General features: G+C 44.5%; 1 protein-coding gene across 10 annotated transcripts in view; it reads left to right on the forward strand.

The window, feature by feature from the left end:
• The window catches only part of specc1la (sperm antigen with calponin homology and coiled-coil domains 1-like a), a 376,439-nt gene that overhangs the window by 179,078 nt on the left and 178,170 nt on the right, over positions 1-19,191 (forward strand). For all 10 annotated transcript variants that reach the window (XM_078553774.1, XM_078553773.1, XM_078553769.1 and 7 more), the window contains one exon: positions 6,800-6,890. In XM_078553774.1, the coding sequence (XP_078409900.1) occupies positions 6,800-6,890 (91 nt within the window). The remainder of the gene's footprint in view (positions 1-6,799; positions 6,891-19,191) is intronic.

Genomic DNA, 19,191 nt, shown 5'->3' on the forward strand with positions numbered 1-19,191 from the left:
GCTCCCTGGCCCCAACTGCCTCCTCTTCACCATGGACGTCCAATCCCTCTACACCTCCATCCCCCACCGGGATCTTCTGAGGGCTCTCTGCTTCTTCCTCGAACAGAGGCCCGAACAATCCCCATCCATCACCACTCTCCTCCATCTGGCTGGACTTGTTCTCTCATTGAACAATCTCTCCTTAAACTCGTCTCATTTCCTCCAAATAAAAGGTGTGGCTCTGGATACCCACATGGGCCCCAGTTATGCCTGTCTCTTCATGGGGTATGTGGAACATTCCTTGTTCCAGTCCTACTCAGGCCCCCTCCCACAATTCTTTCTCCGGTACATTGATGACTGCTTCGGTGCTGTTTCATGCTCTGGTCTGGACCTGGAAAAATTTATTAATTTTGTTTCCAATTTCCACCCCTCCATCATTGTTTACAAAATTATGAGTGGCATGGACAGAGTAGATAGTCATAAGCTTTTTCCCAGGGTGGAAGAGTCAATTACTAGGGGACATAGATTTAAGGTGAGAGGATAAAACTATAGAGGAGATGTGCGGGGCAAATTTTTTACGCAGAGGGTAGTGAGTGTCTGGAATTTGCTGCCAGAGGAGGTGGTGGAAGCAGGTACGATAGTGGTGTTTAAGAGGCAGCTTGACAAATACATGAAGAGGATGGGAATAGAGGGATACGGACCCCGGAAGTGCAAAATGTTTCAGTTGACGGGCAATATGATCGGCGCAGGCTTGGAGGGCCGAAGGGCCTGTTCCTGTGCTGTACTTTTCTTTGTTCTTTGTTATTTTCACATGGTCCATCACCGACACTTCCCTTCCTTGACCTCTCTGTCTCAATTTCTGGTAATAGACTGTCCACCAATATTCATTACAAGCCTACCGACTCCCACAGCTACCTCGACTACAGCTCCTCACACCCCGCTTCCTATAAGGACTCCATCTCATTCTCTCAGTTCCTTTGCCTCCGTCGCATCTGTTCTGATGATGCCAGTTTCCAAAACAGTTCCTCTGACATGTCTTCCTTCTTCCTTAACCGAGGTTTTCCACCCACGGTAGTTGACAGGGCCCTCAAACGTGTCTGGCCCATCCCCCGCGCATCCGCCCTTACACCTTCCTCTCCCTCCCAGAACCATGATAGGGTCCCCCTTGTCCACACTTATCACCCCACCAGCCTCTGCATTCAAAGGATCATCCTCTGCCTTTTCTGCCAACTCCAGCATGTTGCCACCACCAAACACACCTTCCCTTCACCCCCCCGGCAGCATTCCGCAGGGATTGTTCCCTCCGTGACACCCTGGTCCACTGCTCCATCACCCCCTACACCTCACCCCCCTCCCACGGCACCCTCCCATGCAATCGCAGAAGATGCAACACCTACCCCTTTACTTCCCCCCTCCTCACCGTCCAAGGGCCCAAACACTCCTTTCAAGTGTTTCCTCTACATTGGAGAGACCAAACGCAGACTGGGTGACTGCTTTGTGGAACACCTTCGGTCTGCCCGCAAGCATGACCCAGAACTTCCTGTTGCTTGCCATTTCAACACACCACCCTGCTCTTATGCCCACATGTCCGTCCTTGGCCTGCTGCAATGTTCCAGTGAAACTCAATGCAAACTGGAGGAACAGCAGCTCATCTTCCAATTAGGCACTTTACAGCCTGCCGGACTTAACGTTGAGTTCAACAACTTCAGATCATGAACTCTCTCCTCCATCCCCACCCCCTTTCTGATCCCCCTTTTTCTAATTATTTATATTTTTAAAATATATTTTTCTTTTCCCACCTAGTTCCATTATTTTTAAATGCATTCCCATCTCCACCTTTTAGCCCATTTCGATCCCTGTCCCCCTACCCCACCCCCATTAGAGCTATCTGTATCTTGCTCGTCCTGCTTTCTACCCTTAATGTCACCATTTGCACCTTCCTTAGCTAATATCATCACTGCCAACACCCCTTTGTCCTTTTGTCTATGACATCTTTGGCAATCTCTTTTTGCCTCCACCTTCTACTGGCCCTCTATCCAGCTCTACCTGTCCCACCCCCCTCAACCAGCTTATATTCCATTTCATTTCTATTTTTCCTCAGTTCTGATGAAGATTCATACAGACTCGAAACGTTAACTTTATTCCTCTCCGCAGATGCTGTCAGTCCTGCTGAGTTTTTCCAGCTATTTTTATTTTTGCTAAATAATCCTCAATGTGCTAAGAATTACGCTGAGAACCAATTTAAGACTGTCAGTCGGGCTAGCAGCGTGGCGCATTTGCGTGTACTGGATGCTACATATATTAATACACAGGGCCCTGTTCTTTGCAGACAGAAAGAACATGTACATATATTGTGCATGTTGCAGCTAAATAAAATAAGTGACAGCCATTTTCTGACTCATTACTCAGGGCAATGCCTTAACCAATCAGGGTCAAGCTGCCTGGTTTAAATTTCAAACAATACTTGGCAGTTTTTAACTATCAGTCACTGTCAGTGGTGCATACTCCATGGCAGCGCCACTTGCCAACCGATTAGCACTCTCTTCACATACAATATAAATTGTTGTTTTCCCCTTATATTGGTATTCTTGCGAGTGTCTTGATGAGTGCAAGACAAAAAACTTGGACATGTCTCTTTTTTTCAGCAATACTCAAGTTCTGTGCTACCAAACAACTATTAAAGATTATCTACTTCAGAACCAGTAACTACCTCCATTCCACGGCACGATTTGAACCCTCAGGTTAGGTAGCAGTCATGCCTCTATGCAACACGATCACTTCGTTCAGAAGCAGTTCTGTAATACCTACAGTCTCTGCTATTGAAGATATCCCTTTAAGCATTGCAGGGCAGATTTGACAGCACCAAGACTACGGAGCCCTTTGTGAATGGTTTTTGGAAATTGTGACTTGTACCTTTATTTCTGTATGTCAGGCCTTCTGGCAGTGACTCTTAGGAAACTAAAAAAGTGCATCTCCATAGCATGTAAGAACCTGTGTAGGCATCAGTGGCATTTCACTACTATCTTCCTAAAGATGTGTAGGTCAAGAATTGGCCTGTTCAGTCACACGAAGGTCCACAGCAGAAACTAGCGATTCGGAGCATACGTCACCCTTGGACCGGGGGACAGCCAAACGCAGATGAGCATAGTCAGTGCTGTCAGGTGGCGGGCAGGGCCTACAGTGGAACTACCTCAGTCTTTGGATTGCCAATGTTGAATATCGTTAGCAGTACGGTGGTGAATAGACATGGGGCTTAATTTTTGCCCCCAAATGGAGGTGAGTACACAGAGGAGACAGGAACGAAAATTAGCACCATCAACCATCATGCTGTTTTGCTGTTGCCATTTTGAATTTTACTCAAGAGGAGGGAAGACGGGACCCAGGAACCTGCCTGATTTGGGTAATTGGCCAATTGATCTTGCTAACAAGCTTGTTGTCAGCTTGTCAAAAGGCAGTTTGGAATTTTTATGGGGTTCCATGATGGATCTGGAACACTCCAAGTGGAAGGAACTGGCAACACTGTAAGGAGCCAGTCAAGGCTGTGCCATTCAGTTAGGTGGGCATTTAGAGTACACAACTGAGAGGGACATTCATCCATTGACATACAGGGGCCATTAGGTGAGCAGGGTTAGTGGAGCAAGTGGTCTCTGCATGTTTGGGCAGTGGAGGGTGCCTTGACTCTCCAGGGAATGTGAGGCCATAAGATTCAGTAAATTCAGTAAGCTTCATGAGTGCAGCTGACCACAAGCAAGGCAATAGCTGGAACTCGGATTAAGATACTCAAAGATAGGGTTGAGCAGTGATGAGGATCAACATCCTCAGGAACAGATGCAGAGCTCTGGGCATGAGGAGGGCAGAGGAGAAGAATGAGGGGCAGGAGGCAACAAAGATCATACACTCTGCGTTGAGTGTACTGTTGAGGAACAGCTGCCTGGACATGTTAGAGAACAGTGCAACAGGAGACTGTGCCTATCCAGGCAGATAGCCCCTGAGATTTGTGCCCTTATTGAGGAAGATCCTAGACCATGCAACAGTGCTCACCATGGCCTGTCAGTAACCGTTAAAGTCACTGTGGCCTTGGACTTCTCACCTCTGGCTTATTCACAGGATCAGCAGCTGACCTTGGTGTCTCTTAAGCAGCAGCGCCTTTGTGTCTCACAGGTCACTGATGCTCTATTTACGAAAGCTGGACAGTACATACAATTTCACACAGATGGCACCTCACAGACACAAAGACCAGTGGGATTCATCTCCATCACTGGATTCCCATAGAGGCAGGACATCACCAATTACACCTATGTGACCATCAAGATGGTGAGTGAGTAGCCAGTGAGATTCATCAACAGGAAGGGCTTCCACTCCCTCAATGTTCAATTAATCTCTGACCATAAGAAGTGCTTTATATATGTGTATACTCGCTATCCTGGAAGCTTCCATGATGCTTTCATCCCTCAACAGTCCAGGGTGTTGCTGCTCTTCATGTCACCACTGAAACTCTGTGGATGGCTGTTAGGAGACAGTGATGGTTACTCGCACCTTTACGTAACACTGAGACGGAGTCACGGGGCACTCCAACAAAGTCATCTGCTCACAAGGACTGCCATCAGGCTTCTGAAGATGTGCTTCCACTCCCTGGACCGGTCAGACGCCATCCTGCAGTACACTCTGTAAAGTCCTTGTGTGTTGTGCTAATCTGCTGCACACTCTATAAGATGGCCTTCCAGAGAAGTGTGGAACTTGAGGTGTGTGCTAGATCGACAAATTTCATCAGAGGAGGAGGAAGATGCTGATGGTGCCCACACTGCACAGGAGTTAAAGTACTTATCAGTATGGCATGAACGCCAGGGCGCGTGGAAAACCTCCTCCCCAACCATCTGTCTCTATTCAAAGACTATTACTTTCCTTCACCAGTCCTTCCCTCTTTTCCAGTTTTGCTATTAAAGAATGGAAACTCACACTTCTTGGATCATGGCTCAACATCTCCAAGCTTACATAATCAGAGATGAGATTCACCCAAGTGATCCACCCAGTGCCCTGACTGATGTGGTAGCGTTTGCTCTAGTCCAGCTCCATGTGGTGCATCCCTTGTGGCCTCGCACCTGAGGTGGAGGCTTCCTGATCACGTGTGTCTGCTTGCGACTGAGATGCCTGTGGAAGTCATCCTCATCATGGAGGTGCCAATGGGGGACAGAGGCATCAATGCAGGGCAGCCTCCATTACTGGCCCTGCTGTGTAGCTGGTCCCTCAGTCAGAGGGGCTGTGGAGGTTGATGCTGATGGTGCCCCATGAGGAGTGGCATCCTCATCCTCTTCAGTGACTGCTCAGCCTTTTGTCACTCTGGATTGCTGGAGGGCACCACTAGTTGGGGCACAATTGGCATCTATTTTATACATCACCTCACCATCAACACCACTGACCAGTCAATGCCACAGAGCCTTGCATGCATCCTGTGCATGTCAGTGCGCTGTTTCTACATCTACTCCAAGTGCTGCCGCACATGGCTCTCCGTGAAGTTGGCCACTCCCTCAATGGAGGAGCTCATGTGTTCAAAGCCCTGAGCATGGCTTGTTGCGCATGAGCTGAATCCTCCATTCTCAGTGCATGACTCGACATTACCTCAGAGAACTCTGACATGTGGGTACACACCTCATGCTACTGGTCAAAGTAGAGCTACCTTGTGTGTAACTCCCAAGACACTGCATCTGCATCCAGCTGTGCAGGGCAGTGTTTGTCCTCCATCCCTCAAGGGGGACTGCTTGCAGCTGTCTCTGCCTCTCTCACCTCCTCCTCCTCGCTGGCGCCATGCCATGCTCATCACCCAGTACCACTCTTACTAATTGCGCATGAGGATCTACCGATGTGAGTATAGCTGGTGCAGGGTGCTCTTGACGTGATGGACATAGGACTGTGGCCTCCATGTCATCTGAGGACTCTGGTGATGCTACAGTGACATTGACATGCTTCCCATTCACAACTGGGCCTGTGGGAGACAAAAAGAGGAGATCATGAGAACTCACCTCTGACAGCAGATGCCTCCGCAGACCTGAGGCTTCCCAATGCAGCTGAAGTTTTGACCTGGAGTGAACTCCATCTGCAGAATTTCAATATCTTGTCTCTCCCTCCTACAGGCATTCCCACCTTTCCATTGTCTATTTCCTCATGAGACGCCGACGCCGCCCTCACAATGTCAATTGCTGCTTCCCCCATTGCAGTCAGGATGATAAACTGGAGCACTCCTCCTGTGCACCCTCTCCCTGGCATTGTGTTCCCTCTTCTGCAAGAAGAGAGATAAGGCAATATTGCCCTCTCACCAATTCCGACAGCTCGTTTACATAAGATGCTGCATTTATCAGTGCTGCTAGCTCCTCAATAGCATTAGGGCTTTGAGTTTTGCTGGTGATCAGTACTTACCCTGAGCACACACTTCTCCCACGTTCGGGAGCACCACGCACCCTCAGGCTGCTCAGCTGGTGTACCTGCCAGTGGCTACAGACCTGAAGGTCTGACATTCCTTATGTCGCGCTCATCTGAGTTCTGATGGAAGGTCATTGACCTGAAAGTTTAACTCTTTCTCTCCACAGATAGTGCCTGACCTGAGTATTTCCAGCAATTTTTGTTTTTATTCCAGATTTCCAGCATCTGCAGCATTTTGCTTTGCTATTTATGTTGTTTAATTCTAATTGTTAGTGTAAAAATGACTGGAATAGAAGAATATTTTGTGCGCCTAAAGCAGTTTGAGCTTGTCATCCATATTTTTAGTCAACTCATAATGTCTGAAACCAAGTGACAAAGTTTGAAGGTGCATGTTGTATTTTCACAGAGGCATTCCATCAGTGGACCAATATCAGCACCAAAGACTCTGTCAGCACTGACAGACAAGAGACCAAGCTACACTGAGATTTCTGTTCCAGGTGAGTCTTTTTCAGCTCCAAATCCTAGCAAATAAAGCACAATTTTAAAGGATATATCTTTTAATTTACCTTTAGATCCTGAGTCTTTTTGAAATGTTTGGTGTTGCTAACCTTTGAAAGAGGATGAAGATTACCTGCCTACCAGTATTTTGATAATCGAGGGAGAGCTGCTTTGAGAGGTTGAGCCTGTGTCAGACACAGGTTCAACCAGAGAAATTTCACCATTGCCCTTATGTCACTGAGATTTTGATTTCAGCCACAACATTTGTTGTTTTCTGCAGGATGCACTGATTGCACTCACCCCCTTGTGTCTCCCAGGAAAAGCCTTTGATACTTTCCAAACTGTCACCCTCAGAATTCTGTAAGAACTCAGAATTTTGAACCCTTTTTCCTAAAGTTGGGTTTTTACTTCGTACTATACTTTGAGGTCACTTTTATAATAAAAACTTTTCTTGTGCACGTATTTTATTTAAACCAAATTCTGACGTTCTCTGGATTACTGGTCCAGTAATATGACCATTATGCTACCATACCCTATTGATGTTCCAGTTCACATTTGTCTTGCAATTGTTTGCTTGCCCACCCGTTGATTCTTATAATATCTTCCTTTATTGATGGTACAGTGTATCCTGTCCCTGTCTGATAGTAATACATAGAAGGTGTCAGTGGAGGTGATGTAGTAGTGAGGCGGTATGAGTGGTCCTATTCCAGATGACCTGAGTTCATCTACACAGAGAGAAATGTATTAATAAGATGTTGCACCACTTTTATGACTATTGATAGAAACATTGTTTTGCTCATTGACAAGATGTTGCTCTGTGGAAATGAGGAATGATCTGAATTGTGTACTACTCTCTTCAGGTTTCCCCATTACTGGAAATTGGTTATTATATAAAAAAAACTACCTTGTCACTGCCAACAGTTCCTTTATGAGCACCTTGTTTCCTGTGATGCTGAAGCTGTACTTTTTCTATAATTATCCCTAGTAGAGATTTGTATAGAATGGTTCAAGGGATGAGGAACTTCAGTTATGAAATAGATTGGAGAAGTTCGGACTGATTTCCTTGGAGAACAGAAGGCTGAGAGGAGATGCGATGGAAATATTCAAAATCATGAGTGGCCTGGGCTAAGTAGTTGGGAGAAGCTATTCCCATTCATGAAAGGATCGAGAACAAGTGGGCGCAGATTTAAAGTAATTAGTAAAAGAAGCAAAAATGATATGAGGAAAAACTTTTCCATGCAGCAAGTGGTTAGGGTCTGGAATGCACTGCCTGAGAGTGTGATGGAGGCAGGTCCAATCGAATCATTCAGAAGGGAATTGGACTGTTATCTGAAAAGGAAGAATGTGCAGGGTTACAGGGAGAAGGCGGGGGAATGAACTAAGTGAATTGCTCATTCGAAGAACTGGCACAGGCATGATGGACCAAATGGCCTCCTGCAATGTAACAATTCTGTGAAAACATCTGAAGAGTAACAGTTTAGCTTCTCTGATGCAGCAACTTACTTGGTTTAATATTACCTCTCATTGTGCTGCCACTCTTCATAGTAGAAGATATGACTAATATGTTTATTTACAACTAAAGAATGATATGCAGAAATATCAGCAGGTGCTAAAAATACAATGTGAAAAAACCTTAAGGTAGAATATATGAGAGCACCGACAATTGTTTGAATATGGTTATAGTTCTTAATGGTAAATTCAGCTATATTTGTCTGCCCTGCTTGAACCTTTGTTTACCCACCAACAGGTCAAGCAAAGACCATCAGCACTGTCTGAGAGTTCTGTTTAAGTGCTAATACCCAAACTTCCTTTCTTGTTATATGTGTGGTAAGTCCTATCCACAAAATGCAGGACAAATCCAAACAGGCCAGTTACCATCCCATCAGTCTACTTGCTAGGCAAAGTGATGGAAGGTGTCGTTGACAGTGCTATCAAGCAGTACTTACTCAGCAATACCCTGCTTATCGATACTCAGCTTTGGTTCTGCTGGGTGCACTTGGCCCCAGACCTCATTATGGCCTTGTTCCAAACATGGAGAAAAGAACTGAATTCCAGATGTGAGGCGAGATTGACTGCCTTTGACATCAAGTTCCTTCACTGTCGCTAGGTCAAAAGCCTGGAACCCCCACCTATGCCACATGGACTGCAGAGGTTCGAGAAGGTGGCTCACATGTGGATGGGCGATACATGCTGGCCTAGCCAGCAACACCCACAGTCCATGAAAAAAAGACATGTGGGACTGATTTAGCCATTCATAGCCAGATCTGGCTGGACCCATTTAAATATTATCGGTCCCTGCAGTTCACCAAAACAATTATCCTGGAATGCAAAGATAACCTTTGGCTCCTTCTCTCTGCTGCAAATTGTCGTCTTAAACCCATCTCCCCTGTCTCCTCCGTTCTCACCTGAAGCAACAAATGCATTGAGATCATCTGATCAGCTACCTCTACTACTTCCCTCTTTACCTTAGCCTATAAAGAGTCGTCAACATATCTATTTGACTTTCAGGAAAAATAATAGTGAAGCTCTGGAATCACTTGAGAGGGAACTTGATGCTGAAATGAGGATACATTTGGAATTGCCTGGATGTGTAAACTGAGATGGCCAAATGGCCCTTCTTTTCCATAACCCTTTAGTGAACTTGTCAGTGGCGAAAATCTTAGGAGCAGAAAGGTTGCAAGAAATGCTAAAATAAATTTATAGGAGGGTGTTGAAGGCGGCAAGAGGAGAGTTGAGGTAGAAGTTGATATAAGGAAAAAGCTGCATTGTAAAGAAACTAACAGAAGGGATAAGCAAGGATGGGTTGTCAAATGTGGGCCATTTAACTGGAAATACAGTCTCCCTTGCAAATGACTGTGGGCCTGGACTCAGGCATCTTTTTTTTAAATCATGTTTTTTAAATGACAAAAATAAGATGTTTGATCTTTGTGACAACTCATTCATTTTCAAACAAGAGAGCATTGATTATCAAGTATGTCACTTCACATGAAGTTTGTTAGATCACTGTATGATAAAGTTCACGGTTGGTATTACACAGAATCAAATCTTTGAGTTTAGAACTGCTGTACATATGGGTTACACAAACACTGTGTATTTGTATTCTGTAGAAACATTACTCATTGTTAGCCTACTAAGACTTCAGTGAGCTCAATTAAACGTTGCTATTTCTGGTTGTTTCTGACTGCACAACACTTGGTCCAAGGAAATCTGAACCCTCATGTATCCATTTGGTGGCAAGCTGTGACAGATGCATTGCAATTTAATAAGACAGCTGCATACTTATGGTGAATAAACTTGAGTGCCCAGTGTGACAGAACTTTTAATTCCGGTAGAGGTGTACAGGTCGAGTATCCTTTATCCGTAAAACCAAAAACATCCAAAAACCCCATGATTTTTGAACCCCATTGACCTTGAGCACTGGAAGTCTAGTTGCTTGTCTGTACTGTTTACATGCAATTTTAGTGGTGAGCATTTCAAAAAGAAAGTTATTACAGGTGCCCTTTATTAATTATTCAGTGATACATCTTACTTTTCTAGCCATGTTATTTACTTTAGACGATATAGGCAATCAAAATTCATTACTGTTTTTTCTTTATCCATTCTGTTTGTTACAGCCTCAAAAAACTCCAAGAGGTGAGGAGGTGGGACTAGGTGTGTTGCTCTTGCAGAGCCCTAGGCTTAGGCTATCGTAGTTTAAGTTTGTATGCAATATCCGAAAAGAAAACCAAAACTATCTGAAATCCAAAATGCAATCAGCCCCGAGGGTTTCGGATAAAGGATACATGACCTGTATTATCTGAAGTCATGACAAATTTAAACGCTTGTTTACTGTTCAACTGAGTGTAATATCTTAAATATTACACCAGCAGTGCCTACAAAGGGGAAAGTAATGATTAAATTAATATTATGTTTCATTTGACTTTTGAGTTGATCAAGTGAAGCAGAATTGCACAGCTTGAGGAAACAAATAATTTTTTTTCTGATTGAAAGCTATCTAACACAGATAGTATTTTCTTTTTGTTCCCTTCTATATATGTACTTGTTCTTATATAGCACAATAAATAACTCATTTATCCCTCCTCTCTGTTTTAGGCTGGTTTGCCAATCCCCTATCCATGTTAATATATCACCACTAAACCATGAGTTATCTTGTGTGGCACCTTATTGAATGCCTTTCGGCAATCAAAATAAATTACATTGACTGGCTTCCCTTTATCCATTCTGCTTTTTACAGCCTCAAAAAACTCTAAGAGGTGGGGAAGTGGGACTAGGTGTCTTTCCCTTGCAGAGAGCTGGCACAGGCATGATAAGTCGAATGGCCCTCTTCTACGCCGTAACCTCTATGATTGTAAATTTAATCAAATGTTTTGTTCAACCTGTCTGATCCTATTGAATGACTCATTGTGGGATATCTGGGAGAACAGCTAAATAATTGGATTTGAAAACGAGTGCAAGAAGAGGGAGGCCTGGGGGCCTTTGTGCATAATTGTTTATGCCTGGCCATCTGTTCTGTTGACACAGTTCATAGATAACCTCATTATGAATGCTTGCCTGAGCTCCAAGGGCAATTAGCTCAGCAGGGGTCTGTTTTCACAGGTGGAAGTGGAATGTTTGCTCTAATTGATTGACATCTTTGAGGTTGTAATATGCTATTCTTTCTTTGAACTATGTTTTTTCAATGTCTATGTTTATTTGGGCAAGATTAAGATATGTGAAGTGAAACAAAGGTTCTGATGTACTATAATAACCCTGTCTGATTGACACTTTTATAGGGTTTTAAGAGCAGCAGTTTTTTAAAAGGATATTTTGGAGTGGGTTTTTTTAAGTGCAATTCAAGACGTGCCATTGTTATTATATGGCTGATTGGTTCTATAGTGCATACTCAGGGAGTGCGTATGGAGAATGGAAGGAGCATGAAGGTGGCATGGAGAATGTAGAGTGACATGGGGGGGTGAGGGCTAGAGGGACTACCAGCCTTTAATACACTGGGACGAAATCCCAGAGAACCAAGGTGGCCTTCTAACCAGCCCACTTCAGCACCTATGTGGCCGCATATAAACTGCTTTCAGGGTCAGTGGGCCTGACAGGATCCCACCCCACATCCCTGGGACGAAAATAGTGCATGTGGGGTACATTTATTTGGATATGGGTCTGCAGAGTCTGGAAGTTTCTTGACTTGAGCTTCTGGCCTTGATGGTGAACATCCTTACATAAGCACGTAAGCACATAAGAAATAGGAACAGGAGTAGACCATTCAGGCCCTGGGCCTGCTCCGCCATTCAATAAGATCATGGCTGATGATCTTGTGTTTCGATTTCCACATTCCCATCTAACCCCGATAACCTTTGATTCCCCTGCCTAACAAGAATCTATCTACCTCTGCCTTAAAAATATTCAATGACCCCACCTCCACCACCTTCTGAGGCAGAGAGTTCCAAAGTCACACAACCTTCTAAGAGAAAAAATTCTCCCCATCTCTGTCCTAAAAGGGCGACCCCTAATTTTAAAACAATGACTCCTAGTTCAGGACTCACCCACAAGAGGAAACATCCTTTCGACGTCCACCTTGTCAAGGCTGTTCAGGATCTTGTTTACTTCAATCAAATCACCCCTCACTCTTCTCAACTCCAGTGGAAACAAGCCCAGCCTGTTCAACCCTTCTTCATAAGACAACTCATTCATTCCAGGTATCAATCTAATAAACCTCCTTTGAACTGCCTTCAATGCATTTACATCCTTCCTTAAATAAGGAGACTACAGTTACACACAGTATTTGAGGTGCAGTCTCACCAATGCCCTGTATAACTGAAGCATAACATCCTTACTTTTATGTTCAACCCCTCTCGTAATAAAGGCTAGCATTCCATTAGCCTCCTTAATTACTTGCTGTACCTTAATACTAACTTTTTGTGACTCATGTACTAGAACACCTAGATCCCTCTGCACCTCAGAATTATGCAGCCATTCTCCAATTAAGTAATACTCTGCTTTTTGTTCTTCCTGCCAATGTGAACAACTTTATATTTTCCCCATTAAACTCCATTTGCTAGATCTTTGCCCATTCACTTAACCTATCTATATCCATCTGCAACCTCATATCCTCTTCACAACATACTTTCCTACCTATCTTTGTGTCATCTGAAATTTAGCTACCATGTCTTCACTCCTATCATCTAAGTCATTGATGTAAATCGTAAAAAGTTGAGGCCCCAGTACAGACCCCTGTGGGACTCCATTCGTCACATCCTGCCAATCCAAAAAAGACCCATTTATGCATACTCTCTGCTTTCTGCCAGCCAGCAATCTTCAATCCATTCTAATATGTTACCCACTACACCATGCGCTTTTATTTTCCGTAATAATCTTTGATGTGGCACATTATCAAATGCCTTCTGGAAATCCAAGTACAGCACGTCTACAGGCTTCCCTTTATCCACTGTGCATGCTACTTCTCCAAAAAACCCCAATAAGTTGGTTAAACATGATTTTCCTTTCACAAAACTATACTGACTCTTCCCTACTGCCTTGAGCTCTCCTAAGTGCCCAGCTACAATCTCCTTAATGATCAATTCTAATAACTTCCCCACGACAGACATTAACCTATAGTTTCCTATTTTCTGCCCCCCTCCCTTCTTGAATGGAGGAGTTATATTTGCTACTTTCCAATCTGATGGAACCTTTCCAGAATCTAGCGAATTTTGGAAAATTAACACCAGCGCATCGACTACCTCATTAGCCACCTCTTTTAAGAGCCTAGGGTGTAGTCCATCAGGACCCGGAGACTTCCAGCCTACAGCTCCATCAGTTTGCTCAGTACTGTTTCCCTAGTGATTTCAATTTCACCAAGTTCCTTTCTCCCGTTCATCACCTGATTTGCAGCTATTACTGGAATGTTTTTTGTATCCTCTATAGTGAACACAAAAGCAAAATATTTGTTCATTTCTTCTGCCATTTCCTTATTATATACAGGTAACGGCCCACTGACACTCTCTGGAGGACCAACACTCACCTTACTTACTCTTAAGTTTTTAAAATATCTGTAGAAACTCTTGCTATCTGTTTTTACATTTCTAGCTAACTTCCTCTCGTACTCTAATTTCTTTCTCCTGATTAACCTTTTAGTTATTTCTGCCGTTCTTTATATTGTGTCTAATCATCTGTCCTGACACTCACTCATCTTTGCACAGTTCCTTAAGTTTGACGCTTTCCTTAACACCTTTAGTTAACCACAGATGGTGGGTCCTACCCTTAGAAATTTCCTTTATAGTAGAAGTGTACTTATTCTGAATACTCTGAAATATCCCCTTAAATGTCTGCCACTGCTTCTTTATTGATCTATCCTGTAGCCTAGTTTCCCAGTTCACTTCAGCTAGCTAAACATTCATCCTCACATAGTTGCCCTTATTTAAGTTTAAGATACTAGCCTTAGACCCGCTCTTCTCCCTTTCAAACTGGATGTAAAATTCTGTTATATTGTGGGTCGCTGCTACCTAGGGGTGCCTTTACTCTGAAGTCATTAATTAATCCTGTCACGTTACACAATACCAAGTCTAATATAACCTGCTCTCTGGTTGGTTCCAGAACATGCTGCTCTAAGAAACCATCCAGGCTACTTCTGCCAATCTGATTTTTCCAGTGTATGTGTAGATTAAAATCACCCATGATTATTGCCGTCCCTTTATCACAAGCACACAATATTTTCTCTTGAATGCTTTTGCCCTAAGCTGTGGCTACTGTTAGGGGGCCTGTAGACCACTCCCACTAATGACTTTTTCCCCTACCATTCCTCATCTCCACCCAAACCGATTCTACATCCTGAACTCTGTTTACTATTTACTGATTACTATTAGTTACTGTTTGAAATAACTTCTACATGCAACTCTTTCCAGCCTATCGTTTATTCTTTCACTGACCTGTTCCCAATGTAATTGAAGATGCTGCATGTGGGTTCCCATTGTTGTCGATATATTGTACTTCATTTATGTTCATTTGTTTGTGTTAAAATTTTCACTGAGGCGAGAGGCTGAAGCTGAGTCTTCCTAAAAGGATACCAATGGAAGCAATGGAATTGCCTGTGTATTTTGAGACTGAATGATGCATCCTTCTCAAGTGGGTTTACCTGGATATTAAAATGTCCTACACTGCTAATCCTGTTCATAGTATCACCCAGATTTTTAATTTTCCTTTTTAAAAAACAAAATCTCCATAGCTTTTTTAAAAATTCTGTGCAACTTACACGGACAAAGGGCCAGATTTTTGTCTTTGGTTCAGGCCTGTCTCGGGCCATTTCCCGTCGTCACCTTGCTTATTTCTAGAAGGCAGCGCATTCACCCGGTAATTTGGTCTCTCGGAGTTGGGGGCCGTCACCTTCAAGGCAAGCCCGAGGCGGCAATGGAGATGGGCAGATGACAGGTTAGAAGGTCCGCTTCCATTTATGAGACATCGGCCCAGTTCTGTTCGTGGTTTGCTAGCCCTCACCTTGCTCACCCTCCCATGTTTACGTATTGAACATTTCAAACCTAGCTTCTCTTGATACATCAAAGCCTTCAGACCAGCTGTATCTAAGGGTGGGATTTTCCACACCTGCCCAATGCCGGGATCGTCCGGTCTCACCGCAAGTCAATGGACTTCTGGCTGGGATGCTATCCTGCCCGCGACAGGGCCGGAAAATCCTGGCCTAATTCAATTAATTTCCCCCACACTCACGCACACACTATTTCTACTTTACAATAAATTCCAATAACATTATGAAAATTATTATATTTTCCTGACAGGAGGTGAGCTACTCTTTGCAGAATTTCGAGCCTCCGAACTGTTTTTGTAACCACAGTATTTATATGGCTCGTCCAGTTCAGTTTCTGGTCAATGGTAACCCCCACGATATTGATAGTGGGGGATTCGGTGATGGTAATGCCATTGAATGTCAAGGGGAGAAGGTTAGATCCTTTCTTGTTGGAGATGGTCACTGTCTGACATTTGTGTGATGCTTGTTACTTATCAGCCCAAGCCTGAATGTTGTCCAGGTCTTGCTGCATTTGGCCATGGACTGCTTCAGTATGTGAGGAGTCGCGAATGATGCTGAACATTGTGCAATCATCAGCGAACATCCACACTTCTGACCTTGTGGTGGAAGGAAGGTCATTGATGAAGCAGCGGAAGATGGTAGGGTCTAGGACACCAACCTGAGGAACTCCTGCAGTGATGTTCTGGGGCTGAGATGATTGAACTCCAACAGCCACAAGCATGTTCTTTTGTGCTAGGCATGACTCAAACCAGCAGAGAGTTTTCCCCCGTTTTCCATTGACTCCAATTTTGCTCAGGCTCCTGGATGCCACACTCGGTCAAATGCGGCCTTGATGTCAAGGGCAGTCACTCTCTTCTCACCTCGGGAGTTCAGCCTTTTTGTCCATGTTTGAACCGAGGCTGTAATGAGGTCAGGAGCCTAGTGTCCCTGGTGAAACCCAAACTGAGCATCAGTGAGCAGACTATTGCTAAGCAAGTGTCACTTGATAGCACTGTCAATGACCCTTTGCTGATGATCGAGAGTAGACTTTTAGGGTGGTAATTGGCTGGGTTAGATTTGTCCTGCTTTTTGAGTACAGGACACATCTGGGCAATTTTCCACATTGTCAGGTAGATGCCAATGTTGGAACAGTGTACTGGAGCAGTTTGCCTAGGGGTGCTGCCAGTTCTGGAGCACAAGTTTTAAGTAGTATTGCCGGAATATTGTCAGGGCCCATGGCTTTTGCGTTATCTAGTGCCTTCGGCTGTTCAAACATCGTGAACATTGTGCAATCATCCGCGAACATCCCTACTTCTGACCTGAATGACAAAAGAGAAAAAAAAATTATCTGGTCATTGTCATGTTGCTGTTAGTGGGATCTTGCTATGTGCAAATTGGCCACTGTGTTTCCTACGGTACAACAGTGATACACCTCAAAAGTTCTTCATAGGCTGTAAAGTGGTTTGAGTGGTCATGAAAAGCGCTATATAAATGCAAGTCTTCCTTTTTAATGCCTTCAATCTCTGCAATACTCCTTTAAATTACCTGTGTTCAGCTGTAACAGTTGGTAACATAATCGCCTTAGAGTCAGAAAGTTATGGATCAAGACCCATTCCAGAAACTTGAGTACAAAAATTTAGGCTGCACTCTAGCACAGTACTGAGGCACATCCTCCACTCTACCATTACCACCAAGCCAGAGGATCAACCCTGGTTCAATGAAGAGTGCAGGAGCAGCACCAGGCATACCTAAAAATGAGGTGTTAATCTGGTGAAGCTACAAAGGACTATTTGCATGACAAACAGTGAAGGCAGCATGCAATAGACATCCAGTTGTGAATGTTGGTACACAATTAAACAACTTGCTGGAGAAGGGGGCATGATGAATATCCCCATCCTCAATGATGGGGGAACCAAAAGTAACGAGTGGATGAGCCTTGGGGAGGCAATGATGTAATGGTCATATCACTAGACTGGTAATCCAGGGACCCATGCCAATGCTCTGGGGAAATGGGTTCAAATCCCACCAGGGCAGCTGGGAATTAAAATTCAATTAACTAATAATTCGGGAATCGAAAAACTAGTCTCAGTAATTTTTTTATTAATTCATGGGATGTGGGCGTCGCTGGCTCAGCCTTTCCCTTATTGCCCTTGAGAAAGTGGTGGTGAGCTGCCTTAATGCCACACTCGGTCAAATGCTGCCTTGATGTCAAGGGCATTCACTCTCACCTCACCAGGGTTGATCCCTTGGCTTGATGGTAATCGTAGAATGACGGATATGCCAGACCGTGAGTTTATAAATTGTGGTTGTATACAATTCTGCTGCTGCTGATGGCCCACAGTGCCTAATGGTTGCCCAGTCTTGAGTTGCTAGACCTGTTCAAAATCTTATCCAATTTAGCATGGTGGTAGTGCCACACGACACGATGGAGGATATCCTCAATGTGAAGTCGGAACTTCAGCCAGGATTTTTTGGGTCCGCCATGGGAGATTCGGGGGCCCAGCCAAAAGCCCATTGACTTTCGGCAGGACTGGATGATTCCAGCGGCAGGTGGGGATCAGAAAATCCTGCCCTTCGTCTCCACAAGGACTGTGCGGTGGTCACTCCTACCAATACTGTGATGGACAGACCTGCCACAGACCCAGTCTAGCAGCTATGTCCTTTCGGACTCAGCCAGCTTGGTCAGTTGTGGTGCTACCAAGCCATTCTTGGTGATGGACATTGAAGTCCCCCACCCAGAGCTCATTTTGTGCCCTTACCACTGTCAGTGCTTCCTCCAAGTGGTGTTCAACATTAAGGAGCGCTGATTCATCAGCGAGGGGGGTGTGGTGGGGGGCTGTACATTATAATCAGCGGGAGGTTTCCTTGCCCAGGTTTGACCTGATGCCATGAAACTTCATGGGGTCCGGAGTCGATGTTGAGGACTCCCAGGGCCGCTCCCTCTGGACTATATACCACTGTGCTGCCACCTCTGCTGGGTCTGTCCTGCCAGTGGGACAGGACATACCCAGGGATGGTGATAGTGGTGTCTGGGACATTATCTGTAAGGTATGATTCCGTGAGGATGACTATGTCAGGTTGTTGCTTGACTAGTCTGTGGCACAGTTCTCCCAATTTTGGCACTAGCCCCCAGATGTTATTAAGGAGGACTTTGCAGGGTCGACAGGACTGAGTTTGGCGTTGTCATTTGCTAGGTCGATGTCAAGTGGTCCATCGATTTCATTCCTTTTAGACTTTTTATCGGTTTGATACAACTGAGTGTGTTGCTAGGCCATTTGAGAGGGCAGTTAAGAGCCAACCACATTGCTGTGGGTCTGGAGTCACATGTAGGCCAGACCAGGTCAGGCCGGCAGGTTTCCTTCCCTAAAGGACATTAGTGAACCCGATGGGTTTTTATGGCAATCAACAGTTGTTTCATGGTCATCGTTAGACTTTTAATTCCAGATTTTTCTTGAATTCAAATTGTTAGGATTCAAACCTGGGTCCCCAGAGTATTACCCTGGGTCTCTGGATTACTAGCCCAGTGACAATACCACTGCCTGCCCCCAGCCGGTTTCTGTGAGCTTGATTGAGCGATAAATATTGGCCAGGTCTTTGGGGGAGAACTTGTCTGCTGATCTTTGAAACAGCGCCATGGGATCTTTTATATTTACCTGAACAGACAGAGAGGGCTTTGGTTGAATGTCTCATCAAAAGGTGGCATATCTTGACAGTGCAGCACTCCCTCAGTACTGCACTGAACTGTCAGCCTTGACTTTTGTGCTCAAGCCCTGGAATGGAACTTGACCTCAGAACTT

The sequence above is a fragment of the Cetorhinus maximus genome, chromosome 12, assembly GCF_964194155.1.
Source record: "Cetorhinus maximus chromosome 12, sCetMax3.hap1.1, whole genome shotgun sequence".
Lineage (NCBI taxonomy): Eukaryota > Metazoa > Chordata > Chondrichthyes > Lamniformes > Cetorhinidae > Cetorhinus > Cetorhinus maximus.